The 13863-nt window shown below is 49.1% G+C and overlaps 1 protein-coding gene across 1 annotated transcript in view; it reads right to left on the bottom strand.

Annotated features, from left to right (window-relative positions):
• Positions 1-13863, bottom strand: part of LIPG (lipase G, endothelial type) — a 53681-nt gene that overhangs the window by 25709 nt on the left and 14109 nt on the right. The window contains exons 2-4 of the mRNA XM_081942553.1: positions 8193-8389; positions 2771-2950; positions 45-156 (exon numbers count right to left, since the gene is read on the bottom strand). Of these exons, the coding sequence (XP_081798679.1) occupies positions 45-156; positions 2771-2950; positions 8193-8389 (489 nt within the window). The remainder of the gene's footprint in view (positions 1-44; positions 157-2770; positions 2951-8192; positions 8390-13863) is intronic.

The following is a 13863-nucleotide window of genomic DNA, read 5'->3' as shown; positions in this document are numbered from 1 at the left end:
CTGCAATGTTTTTGGAAAGCGAGAAAAAGCCACCAGGTGGTCACCTGTAATTCTTCCGATAGTGCCCCGGGCATAGTTTCCAGCATAGCCAGCAATATGGGCCCCGAGACTGTAGCCAATCAGATGGATGTTCTCCAGTTGGAAATCCTTCTTCTTCTGCAACAAATAAGAGGAGAAATGAGTGCTTTATGTTCTGACATAGGCTTCTCCAGCAGCACAAAGCCAAGTCCTTGCCCCGATAAACCCCTTTTATTTAATTTACAGTGAATTTCTCTCCAGCAAAGTCTTTCCTCTCCCATAGTTTTTCAAGATAGTTCACAATTACCAACCTTTATCAGGTTTGGAGAGTGGCCAGGCTGATATCTTTCAGATGCCGCAATACTTGGCAAAAATGCAGGAATGAACTCATTGTTTCCTGCAAACTCCATTCCCCTTTCGCTCCTCTTTTATGCCCTATGGGAGGGGCCGTTCACCGTCCACTTATGGCCTTACTCCCAAGTTGACCCTTGTTCCTTAGCTGTTCCCTTCGTCTGGCAACTCTGCACATGCGCAAACTGGGAACAAGCTCCAGCTGTTTGTCTGCCTCACTGATATCTGACTCCAAAGGTAGCTGATAACTGCCAAACGGCCCTGCCCCCATCTCTGCCTTTGACACAGAGCCCTCATCAGAGCCTTCCCCAGGCTCCAGGACTGGTCCTCCCCAACCTCCTCACTGTCCGAATCTGCTGCCAGCTCCGCTGGCCACTGGCAGGCCACAACACTTTGTTCCCTTTGACTGCACCACATTACATAACAAATGGACAAAAATCTCACACTAGAACTTTCCTTCCAGAAGAAAACCAACATATTTTTTTAAAAAAATCAAGGGTATCTAAGAATAGGGCATTTCACAGGTAGTCCTCGACTTATGACGACAACCAAGTCAGCGGCTAAGTGAGTTTTGTCTCACTTTATGACCTTTCTTGCCACGGTTGTTAAGCGAATCACTGCAGTTGTTAAGTTAGCCACACGCTTGTAATTGAATCTGGCTTCTCTATTGACTTTGCTTACCACAAGGTCGCAAATGGGGATCACACGCCCCAGGGACACTCAACCGTCATAAAGATGAATCGGTTGCCAAGCATCTGAATTTTGATCATGTAACCATGGGGAGGCTGCAATGTTAAGTGTGAAAATGGTCGTAAGTCACTTTCTTCAGGGCCACTGTCATTTTGAATGGTCACTAAATAAACTGTGGTAGATCGAGGGCTGTAGTGTATGTCCAGTTAGTCACCCGCCACCAGGAGTGGATTCCTGCCAGTTCTAACCTCTCCTATAGAAGAGGTTCCACAAATCTACAGTGCCGTTTAGAACCGGTTCCAGCTCCCTCCCCCCGCCCGTCTGCACATCTTCAAGATGAAGAGCGAGAGGAGGAATTCTGGGAGTTGAAGTCCACAAGTCGTAAAGCTGTCAAGTTTGAACACCCCTGGGGTTTTTTTTCCTAAAGGGTTAGGGGTGCAAAGGTCTTGTAACTTGACAGCTTTAAGACTTGCACACTTCAATGCCAGAGTTCCTGAGCCAACATGACTAGAGGAGGAATTCTGGGAGTTGAAGTCCATAAGTCTCAAAGCTGTCAAGTTTGAACACCCCTGGGGCTTTTTTTTCTAAAGGGTTAGGGGTGCAAGGGTCTTGTAACTTGACAGCTTTAAGACTTGTGTGCTTCAAATGCCAGAGTTTCTGAGCCAACATTTTGGTTGCTAAGCAAGAGCGTTGTTAAGTGAGTTTCACCACATTTTACAAGTTGGCCACACCCACTCAGTCACATGGCTGGCAAGTCAACCCCACTCAGTCACATGGCTGGCAAGCCACTCCCACTCAGTCACATAGCCGGCAAGCCACTCCCACCCGATCACATGGCCTAAAAGCCACTCCCACAAAGCAGGCCACACCTACAGAAGAGGTTTTAAAAAAATTTGAAACCCACCACTGCCTGCCACTCAAATGTGCATTCTTCCCCTGAAAATTATAAACTAATCCAGCCATAAAAGGCCACAGCAATTAGGAAATTAAATTCTAAATGTATAGTTCGGTTACAGAAGGCCTTAATGCAAATGCCAAAGTACATAAAACAGCTTGGAAGACCAGGTTTATCCAATGAGAGCCAGATTAATTAAAGACAGAAGTTGACTAATCAACTGTGACAGAGAGAGAGAGAGAGAAAGCAAATTTGGATTAAGGAACACCTGCCGGCGGCAAGGGTACAAGGCCTGCCTACTGAGATCAGCCAAATAAATATGCGCATAAAATAGAGGCAAGGATATGGCTTTTCGGTATTTGACTAAGATCTTAGTCTGAAGAGGCCAGTATTTAAGATCTGTGAAATGATATATTTCCTACTCCCCGGTTTCCCTAAGCTTCGCATTTCCAAATGACAGCAGGGACCTAACTAGATTAAGGAACAGATATTTTAAGGAATGATTAAGCAATTAGGGATTAACCAAGCCGATCTGAACAAGAGACCTGAGCCAGATTGGCAGATGTAAAAGGATGAAGCCGTGGTGCATTTCCACGTAGATTGTGTCTCTTGAGATATCTGGTATGTAATCAGCCCCAATTATTTCCTCTCCTCACCTTTTTGGCACTCAGCCAGCTTTGTCATGCTGCTGCTCCAAGTAGTAAGTCTTGGCGTGAGCAAATGTGGCGCTTCCAAGCATCAGCTTGATGCGAGGTTGGGCTGTGACCTTCGCGTGCGATGTGCGGAGTGAAATGTTTGTTTGCTTGTAAAATTTACCTCTAACCAGTCGAGCAGCTCTGCAAGTTGTTTGCCAACCACCCTTGTGTTGTTGACAGCGATGGTGTAGAGTTGTTGGGCGAGAGCCAGCCAGTTCACTACCACCACATTGGCTTCCTTCTCACGTTGTTGAAGAGCTGAGACCAGGGTGTCCAGCCATCTTTCGTACATGCCACCCATCTGGGGAAAAAATAATCAAGATATGGCTCCATTCTAGTCCTAGGAAAATTATAACCAGGGCTTGAGGACTTCAGAAAACTACCGCAGCCCTCAAACGCGCTGGTGGCTTTTTTAGCGTGTTCAAGAGCTCCGGTAGTTTTTGGCAGCCTGCAGCCAGCTGCCACTGCCAGGAAGTGGCTGGCAAAGAGGTGGCGACTGGGAGTCATCTCGCAGTCACACCGAAAAAGAGAGCTTGCCTTCCGGAGTCCGGACCAGCCACTGCAGGAGGAAGGTAAGCCCAAAGAAAGAGGCGGTTATGGGGGAGGAAGCGGGGCTAGGGCCAGGGCAGTGGTGAAATTCAAACTTTTTTACTACTGGTTCTGCAAAATCTCCATTCCCACCCCACTCCAGGGGAAGGATACTGCAAAATCTCCTTTCCCTCCCCACTCCAGGGGAAGGATACTGCAAAATATCCATTCCCTCCTCACTCCAGGGGAAGGATACTGTAAAATTTCCATTCCCACCCCACTCCAGGGTAAGGATACTGCAAAATCTCCTTTCCCTCCTCACCCCAGGGGAAGGATACTGCAAAATTTCCATTCCCACCCCACTCCAGGGTAAGGATACTGCAAAATCTCCTTTCCCTCCCCACTCCAGGGTAAGGATACTACAAAATCTCCTTTCCCTCCTCACTCCAGGGGAAGGATACTGCAAAATCTCCTTTCCCTCCTCACTCCAGGGTAAGGATACTGCAAAATCTCCTTTCCCTCCCCACTCCAGGGGAAGGATACTGCAAAATCTCCTTTCTCTCCCCACTCCAGGGGAAGGATACTGCAAAATATCCATTCCCTCCTCACTCCAGGGGAAGGATACTGTAAAATTTCCATTCCCACCCCACTCCAGGGGAAGGATACTGCAAAATCTCCATTCCCTCCCCACTCCAGGGGAAGGATGCTGCAAAATCTCCATTCCCTCCCCACTCCAGGGGAAGGCTGCTGCAAAATCTCCATTCCCTCCTCACTCCAGGGAAAGGATGTTGCAAAATCTCCATTCCCTCCCCACTCCAGGGGAAGGATACTGCAAAATCTCCATTCCCTCCTCACTCCTGGGGAAGGATACTGCAAAATCTCCATTCCCTCCCCACTCCAGGGAAAGGATGTTGCAAAATCTCCATTCCCTCCTCACTCCAGGGGAAGGATACTGCAAAATCTCCATTCCCTCCTCACTCCAGGGTAAGGATACTGCAAAATCTCCATTCCCTCCTCACTCCAGGGGAAGGATGCTGCAAAATCTCCATTCCCTCCCCACTCCAGGGGAAGGATGCTGCAAAATCTCCATTCCCTCCTCACTCCAGGGAAAGGATGCTGCAAAATCTCCATTCCCTCCCCACTCCAGGGGAAGGATACTGCAAAATCTCCATTCCCTCCCCACTCCAGGGGAAGAATACTGCAAAATCTCCATTCCCTCCCCACTCCAGGGGAAGGATACTGCAAAATCTCCATTCCCTCCTCACTCCAGGGAAAGGATGCTGCAAAATCTCCATTCCCTCCTCACTCCAGAGGAAGGATACTGCAAAATCTCCATTCCCTCCTCACTCCAGGGTAAGGATACTGCAAAATCTCCTTTCCCTCCCCACTCCAGGGGAAGGATACTGCAAAATTTCCATTCCCACCCCACTCCAGGGGAAGGATACTGCAAAATCTCCTTTCTCTCCCCACTCCAGGGGAAGGATACTGCAAAATCTCCATTCCCTCCTCACTGCAGGGGAAGGATACTGTAAAATTTCCATTCCCACCCCACTCCAGGGGAAGGATGCTGCAAAATCTCCATTCCCTCCCCACTCCAGGGGAAGGATGCTGCAAAATCTCCATTCCCTCCTCACTCCAGGGGAAGGATGCTGCAAAATCTCCATTCCCTCCCCACTCCAGGGGAAGGATGCTGCAAAATCTCCATTCCCTCCTCACTCCAGGGGAAGGATACTGCAAAATCTCCATTCCCTCCCCACTCCAGGTGAAGGATGCTGCAAAATCTCCATTCCCTCCCCACTCCAGGGGAAGGCTGCTGCAAAATCTCCATTCCCTCCTCACTCCAGGGAAAGGATGCTGCAAAATCTCCATTCCCTCCCCACTCCAGGGGAAGGATACTGCAAAATCTCCATTCCCTCCCCACTCCAGGGAAAGGATACTGCAAAATCTCCATTCCCTCCCCACTCCAGGGGAAGGATGCTGCAAAATCTCCATTCCCTCCTCACTCCAGGGGAAGGATACTGCAAAATCTCCATTCCCTCCCCACTCCAGGTGAAGGATGCTGCAAAATCTCCATTCCCTCCCCACTCCAGGGGAAGGCTGCTGCAAAATCTCCATTCCCTCCTCACTCCAGGGAAAGGATGCTGCAAAATCTCCATTCCCTCCCCACTCCAGGGGAAGGATACTGCAAAATCTCCATTCCCTCCCCACTCCAGGGAAAGGATACTGCAAAATCTCCATTCCCTCCCCACTCCAGGGGAAGGATACTGCAAAATCTCCATTCCCTCCCCACTCCAGGGGAAGGATACTGCAAAATCTCCATTCCCTCCCCACTCCAGGGGAAGGATACTGCAAAATCTCCATTCCCTCCCCACTCCAGGGGAAGGATACTGCAAAATCTCTATTCCCTTCTCACTCCAGGGGAAGGATACTGCAAAATCTCCATTCCCTCCCCACTCCAGGGGGAAGGATACTGCAAAATCTCCATTCCCTCCCCACTCTGGGGCCAGCCAGAGGATGCATTTGCCAGTTCTCCGAACTACTCAAAATTTCCGCTACCATTTCTCCAGAACCTGTCAGAACCTGCTGGATTTCACCCCTGGGCCAGAGCCTCTGAAGGAGCGGAAATGGGACTGGCGAAAGGAGAGCGGGCAGCATGCAAGAGGAGGCCTTTGACAGATTAGGCCAGGCCTGGGCAGAAAATAGGTAGATAGGTAGAAATTCATCTTTTTTTGCCTACCGGGTTCTGTGAGCATGGCTTGGTGGGGGTGGGGATGTCATGTGACTGTGGGGGTGGGCGTGAATGACATTGAGTTGGCCACTCCCACTCAGTCACATGACCCCACCACCACCACCAAGCCATGTCCTCAGAACCGATAGTAAAAAAAATTGAATCCCACCACAGTTCCATTCCCCACTATCCTATCAGAGCTGAAGAAGCTTCTTGGATGAGAAGTGAAACATCTTCAAAAAAAAACCCAAAAAGTCCAGTTGCCTCCTGAAAAAGCACCTTTGGGACAACCATGACCTGGATGACTGAGAAACTCTATAGACTCTCAGAAAAGACTTTTTAAATAGAAGGATGCAGCTGTTAATACATTTGGGGAATGTAATCTTGGGAGAAGATCTTGGCTCTTAATCCAAATCCAAAGATTTGGATGACCAGGAGATGCATCCTGTCACCCTCAAAACCTCCCAAACAAAAAGCTGGTGAAACAGAAGGGTGAGTGAAGTGGCTTACAATTGTCCAAAAACCACAATATTATTTTTTTTTAAAAAAAAAACCTATTACAGCTATTAAAATATACAGTTTTTCAAGCTCAACGTTTGGATCCTGATTTGAACTTTCTGATTCTAGAGTTGGCCCTTTTTAACTTAAACTAGCATAGTTGCAGGAGTCCCAAAGGTGCTTTTTCAAAAGGCAACTGGATTTTGTTGTTCCTTGAAGACGTCTCGCTTCTCATCCAAGAAGTTCTGACTGAAGGATCCTCCACCATTCAGTCAGAACTGAAAAAGCTTCTTGGATGAGAAGCGAAACATCTTCAAGGAAAAACAAAGCCCAATTTCCATAGACATAAGCACAGAGGAGAATCTTAATCAAGACCACCACACATTGATGGAGGATACCCAACCCTCCCCTCCACATGCACTAACACAAGTTTGTTGTTTTTAACTGCATCGGGACCAATATATTATTTTTGTCATTTGGAGAGAGGAAGAATTTTGAAAACTCAGAAAGTTCTACCATGCTTACATTAGTCATTTAAAGACAGACGAAACCATGCTGGATATTTGATGTATCGTGTAGCTCAGCTTTTATAAGTCACTAACTGACTTTGTTTGATCGAACTGCCACTTTGGCTGGGTCTATAAATGGATGTTTTCCTCTGTTTTGGATAGGATAGAAAGAATGACTGTGCCATGTTTTTCTTTCCAAAGTGATTGGAAAATATCCGGGAATGATCTTATTACTCCCAAACCTCAAGCTGCATTTTACCAGGAAAATTGGACAGGCACTGACTCAGCCACTGGTGGAGTCCCAATCTATATCTTCATATCTATATCTATATCATCTATATGTATATCTAATCTATATCTATATCCATATCTATCCATCTATCTCTATCTATCTATCTATCTATCCATCATCTATCTATCTATCTATCTATCTATCTATCTATCTATCTATCTATCTATCTATCTATCTATCATCTATCATCTATCATCTATCATCTATCATCTATCATCTATCATCTATCATCTACATCTACATCTACATCCTACATCTATATCTATATCATCTCTGTCTGTCTGTCTGTCTGTCTGTCTGTCTGTCTGTCTGTATATTTATATGCTGGTCTTGTTGTATTCGGATCTTTTCCCATGTAAGATTGAGATTGTTTTGGCAACGTTTCGGCGAGGTCCCACTCGCCATCTTCAGGCTGGTGTTTTTGGCTTCGTGCTTGTGTGAGTAAGGCATGGTCGGAGCTGTCATCTTTCTATAAATCTTGGTGGGGAGGTGGGGAGTGCTGGCTTTGTTGCTGTAAGTGGGTTGATTGGCTGTGTAGTTGCATCCTTGTACGGACTGAGAGCCAGGATAGTGTCCCAGTATGAACTGGTGGCATTCCTCTGTACCGAGCTCTCCTCTTCCCCCTCTGCTAACACCAGGTAGACCAGACCCCGCCGCTGTTCCTCACAGGGGTCTGGTCTTCCTGGTGTTAGTAGAGGAAGAAGAGGAGAGCTCGGTACAGAGGAACGCCACCAGTTCATACCGGGTCACTATCCTGGCTCTCAGTCCGTACAAGGATGCAACTACACAGCCAATCAACCCACTTACAGCAACAGTCTAAATACTAGAAATGTCCAGTGTAGAAGGTACATTCCGTCAAGAAAAATGGGTGATTCGAAGCTGTATATACCTTGGCCCTAGATATGGTAATGCTGCCAAAAAAGTAGTCACTGTAAAAAAATCGCAGCTTGTCATGTGTCACGGAGCTCAGCAAAGTCCTTCTACTTACCACCCATCCATGAATAACGAAGAAGGTCTTTGCGGAGACGTTGAAATTGCAATCATCTAGGAGATGGTCTTGACCGACAGTGAGATAGCAGTCAGCATCATCGGGGTCTGGGGTGGTACGAACAACGAACTTCACTTGTAGATCCTGAACTTTGGATGGTTCTTCTCCCAGCTTTAGCACTTGAGAAATGCTATCATCTGGAATGAAATACGTAGATTTTAAGATCACTCCCCTGTAAGTGATGTTGAACAAATAAGCTGAACACACCTATAATTGACAACAACTAATGGAGTAAAATCCACAATGACCCCTTTTTCTTTTCTTTTTTAACCTGTCCTTTTTTTTATCCCATTTTTATCCTTCTACTAGGTGATAGTGAAGTGAAGAGGAACTAAAGAGCCTCTTGATGCAGGTGAAGAAGGAGAGTGCAAAAGTTGGCTTGAAACTCAACATTAAGAAAACTCAATTCCTGGCAAATATATGGAGGGGAAATGGAGGTAGTAGATTTTATTTTCCTGGGCTCCAAGATCACCACAGATGGGGACTGCAGCCAAGAAATTAAAAGACCTTTGCTCCTGGGGAGGAAAGCTATGGCAGATCTAGACAAGCATACTAAAAAGCAGAGACATCACCCTGCCAACAAAAGTGTGTATCAATATAAGTCAAAAAAATCAAATAAGTTACCAAAAGATGAAGAGATAATAAAAAAAAATATTAGACTGTGCAGAAATGAACAAGTTGACTTTGAAAATAAAAAATAAAGAGGAATCGGTGTATTTCAAGACATGGGGAAGAGTTTATGACTGGCTAGAGAAAGAAATCTAGAAAAGAAAGTAAGGGGCAGATATGGAACTCAGATGATACACTATTAAACAGAAAAGGGAGGAAGAGGGGGAAACAGAAAAGAAAGTACTAAATATACAAGTACATATTCAAGAGTGAGATATAAAGGGGAAAAAACATAGTTAGGATAAATTAGCGAAGGAAAGGGAATAAGAAATGATGCTAAACTATATTTGGGTTTGCAGAAATACCATCCCAAGAAAACATAAATTGAGATTTGAAAGAGACACCTGTAACAACATAAAAAGAAAGGGAGAGAGGACGAGAGGAAGAGGAGGGAAGGAAGAAAAAAGTAAGGAGAGGAGGGTAGAAGGGAGAAAAAGAGAAGGAGAGAGAGTAGGAAGGGGAAGAGGAAGAGTAGGAATAGGGGAGAGGTAAGTGAAGAAGAAAGGGGAAGGGAGGAAGGAGCTGACGTTGCGACGATATGGATGTGCGTTCTCGGAGCTCCGAGATCACAGCCGATACTTTTACCGCTGGGTGGTCAATCTGGACCTAAACCGTCCCGAAGAGACAGTGACAGGGAAGAGTACATCTTGCTGATCTCAGGGACATTGCAAAGTCCCTGATTGAACCAAGAGAATCTCTTCTAGCCAGCGATAGAAGCGCAGCCCCAAGCTGCTGAAGTCGGGACAGCTCCGCAACCGGAGGAAAGCGGAAAAGAGAAAGTGTGTCCATCTGGTGAGGAAATTTTATTTTTACAAAAGAGACTGCCCCAAAAAGATTAAAACCAAATTAAACTTGTAAAGAAAAGAAAAGAAGCAGCGAATTTAAGCTATTTTGGACAGTGTTATCATCCTCTGGAGGCCGGCGCTGTTGGGAAGACACTGGAAGACCAACGCTTGGAACATTGGAACGCTGGGTGAGCACTGGGCGAGCCTGGACTACTGGACCCTTTAGGTGGGAGCCAGGACAGAGTGGGAGAGGATGGTGGTTATGGTGGCTGAGGGGGCCTGGATCATCTGAGGCCTCTGGAAGATCTGGCCTAGGGCCATGGACCGGGCCCATGACCATGGAGAGGCTGGAAGGCTGCCTAGGAGTATGGTTATTTGGAGCCAAGACTGCCCCCCCCACCCACCAAGGACCCTGATTCTCTGTTCCTGAGCTTATCCCCACCTAGGACCATCTAAGACCATGGAGGGTTATCACCAACTTTACTGCTGGGGCTATCACCCATTTTTTCTACCATCTTTTCCACCATTTCTACCATCATCGCCACATCCGTCTAATTCTATCATCTAGACATCTACTCCCCCCCCCCACTCATTACTGAAGAACTATCCAGGACAATGCCTCTTACCCCCCACATTGATATTGACTTTTGGGACTAATGCCTTCTACCTCCCCCCATATTGACTTTTTTACCATCTACAGCACCTTAGCCCCTACTGGAATTTTGTCAATAATAACGTATTCGAGGTTAGACTTGCTCCGCCTGCGGGAGGCCCCTCTCTCGCAGGCTTGGCCCTTGGCTCTTTCAAGGGCCCGCCTCGAGGACGGGTTCGTGGACCCCGAGAGGTGCAGGAACCGGAAGCTAAGGGGATTTTTAGTAAAATGTTTTTTATCTTTTTTAGGGGGTCCCAGGGTGGGGGGGAGGGCTAATCAGACCGGGAGGAAAGCCAGCGCCGGACAGACAGGTGAGTCCAGGAAGGACGGGGATGCGGTGGAGGGGGGGAATATAAAGGTCACTAAAGCAGAGGGTTGTCCTATTACAACGGTCGCGGGGAGGAGGGGATGCGAGGACAGGATAAGATCCCAAGGTCGGTTGGGAGACCGCGGCTGCTGGTTACGCCCGGTCGCTTGTACCAACCCCTGCAGTCTAGGTGGACAGGTGCTACAGAGCCAGGGCCTGCGGCTGATGCTTTGCAATGCAAGGTCTGTCACCAACAAGGCCCCCCTCATTAATGAGTTGATCTCAGAGGGGGAGCTAGACCTTGCAGGGATAACGGAGACCTGGTTGGGCCACGAGGGTGGTTTACCCCTCGTGGAAATGTGCCCACCGGGTTTCCGTGGATTCCATCAGCCTCGGGCCCTGGATAAGGGTGGTGGGGTGGCGGTGGTTATGCGGGAATGTTTAGAGCCGAGGGAGTTCACTGTCCCTCAGATACCCGGGTGTGAGTCCCTTGGTGTGAACTGGGGCCCAGGGAGGCAGTGGGGCTTGCTGATTGTATACTTGGCTCCTCGCTATGCATCAGCAGCCCTGCCCGAGCTCCTCGAGCTAATCTCAGCGACGGCAGTTGAGACTCCCAGACTTTTGGTCATGGGGGACTTCAACTTGCCGTCAACGGGAGCGGCTTCCGAGGTGGCTCGGGAGTTCATGGCTTCCATGACGGCCATGGACCTGACCCAACTAGTGCAGGGCCCCACTCACGAAGGGGGCCACACACTGGACCTCATTTTTGTATCTGAACAGTGGACGAGTGATCTGGGAATAGGGGATTTAGTCATCACGCCCCTGTCATGGTCAGACCACTCATCCCTCCGGCTGGACTTCCCTGGCACTATCCCCCACCGCGAGGAGGCGGAACCAGACTCTATAAACTGGTACCGCCCCAGGCACCTGATGGAATCTGATAGATTCCAGACGGAGCTTGGGCCAATACCTGTAGCCTTGTCCCGCTCCCGCTCCGAGGACCTAGTGACTGCCTGGAATAGGGCGACAACTGGGGCCTTGGACCGGGTTGCGCCTTTGCGACCTCTCCTGCGGCATCGACCCACCCGGGCTCCTTGGTTTACTGAGGAGCTTAGGGTGATGAAGCGCCACAGGAGACGTCTAGAGAGCAGGTGGAGGTCCTCACGCTCCGAATCTGACCGAACACAGGTAAGAGCCTATTTGCAGACTTACCTTGTGGCAATAAGAGCGGCCAAATGTAGACATTGTGCTGCTCTTATTGCGTCCGTGGATAACCGCCCTGCCGCCCTGTTTAGGGTGACTCGCTCCCTTTTATCGCAGGGGGCGCGGGAGACACCCTTACAGGGTAGAGCAGAGGAGTTTGGGGAATATCTTCAGGACAAAATCGATCAGATCCGGAGCGGGTGGACCTCCGTCAGTGGACCAGACGAGCCGCCAACAGCGAGTCTTGAGAGACCATTCTGGGAGGAGTTTGACTCTGTTGCCCCCGAGGATTTGGACAGGTTGCGTGGACGGCTGCGACCCACCACATGTTTAACGGACCCGTGCCCCTCCTGGCTGGTACTGGCAGCCTGGGAGGTGACACGAGGCTGGCTCCTGGGCCTGGTGAACGCCTCATTGGGTGAGGGATACTTACCAACCGCCTTGAAAGAGGCGGTGGTGAGACCCTTGCTCAAGAGACCTTCGCTCGACCCAATGGAGCTAGCTAGTTATCGTCCAGTCTCCAACCTCCCCTTCTTGGCGAAGGTTGTTGAGAATGTGGTGGCGCAGCAATTTCCACGACATCTAGACGAATCCGACTATCTAGACCCACGCCAGTCCGGCTTCCGACCCGGGCACAGCACGGAGACAGCCTTGGTCGCGTTGGTAGATGATCTCTGGAGGGCCAGAGATAGGGGTTGTTCCTCTATCCTGGTCCTATTAGATCTCTCGACGGCTTTTGATACCATCGACCATGGTATCCTATTGCGCCGGTTGGAGGGGATGGGAGTCGGAGGCACCGTTTTGCGGTGGTTCGGCTCTTACCTCTCCGACCGGAAGCAATGTGTGTTGACAGGGGGGCAGAGGTCGTCCCTGAGGCCACTCACTTGTGGGGTGCCACAGGGGTCGGTCCTCTCGCCTCTCCTGTTCAACGCATATGTGAAGCCGCTGGGTGAGATCATCCGTGGTTTTGGGGTTGAGTACCATCTTTACGCTGATGATACTCAGCTGTATATTTCAACCCCAAACCACCCCAACGAGGCTGTCGAAGTGATGTCCCGGTGTTTGGAAGCCGTCGGGGTCTGGATGGGGGACAACAGACTCAAACTCAACCCCTCCAAGACTGAGTGGCTGTGGGTACCGGCACCTCGGTTCAGCCAGCTGACTCCATCGCTGGCCATAGGGGGCGAACAACTGTCCCCCGTGGAGCGGGCGCGCAATTTGGGCGTCCTCCTCGATGCCCGGCTGTCAATGGAGGACCATGTGGCAGCCGTGGCAAGGGGGGCGTTCCACCAGGTTCGCCTGGTGCGCCAATTGCGCCCCCTACTGGACCGGAGTGCCCTGCGCACAGTCACTCATGTGCTGGTGACGTCTCGCCTGGACTACTGCAATGCCCTCTACATGGGGCTTCCCTTGGGACGCATCCGGAGACTGCAGCTAGTTCAGAACGCAGCCGCGCGGGTTATTATGGGAAGTACACGTTACTCCCATGTAACACCTCTCCTGCGCGAGCTGCACTGGCTACCTGTGGCCTTTCGGGTGGGTTTCAAGGTATTGATCACCATCTTTAAAGCGCTCCATGGCATAGGACCTAGTTATCTGCAGGATCGCATCCTACCACACACGTCCTTGCGACCTATCCGCTCACACAGGGAGGGGCTCCTCCTGGTGCCGTCTGCTAGGCAATGCCAGCGGGCGACACCTAGGAGTAGATCCTTCTCTGTGATGGGCCCAACCCTCTGGAATGACCTCCCCCCAGACATTCGACCTACCACCGACCTCCGTTCCTTCCGGCAAAAGTTAAAGACTCACCTATTTCAATCAGCTGGCCTGGCACTTTCTTAGTTTTACCTCCCGGGGATTTATTTTAATAGGGTTTGGGGTTTTAATTGTGATGTTTTTAGGATTAGAATATATTTATTTCTTAGTACAGCCTATCTCCCCCTCCAAATGTATCTTAAATGTATTTAATTATTATGACTGGTTTTATTGTATTGA

Source organism: Natrix helvetica (assembly GCF_964273705.1).
Source record: "Natrix helvetica genome assembly, chromosome: 2".
NCBI classification, from domain to species: Eukaryota; Metazoa; Chordata; class Lepidosauria; order Squamata; family Natricidae; genus Natrix; species Natrix helvetica.
This window is presented reverse-complemented; position numbering and strand designations above follow the sequence as displayed.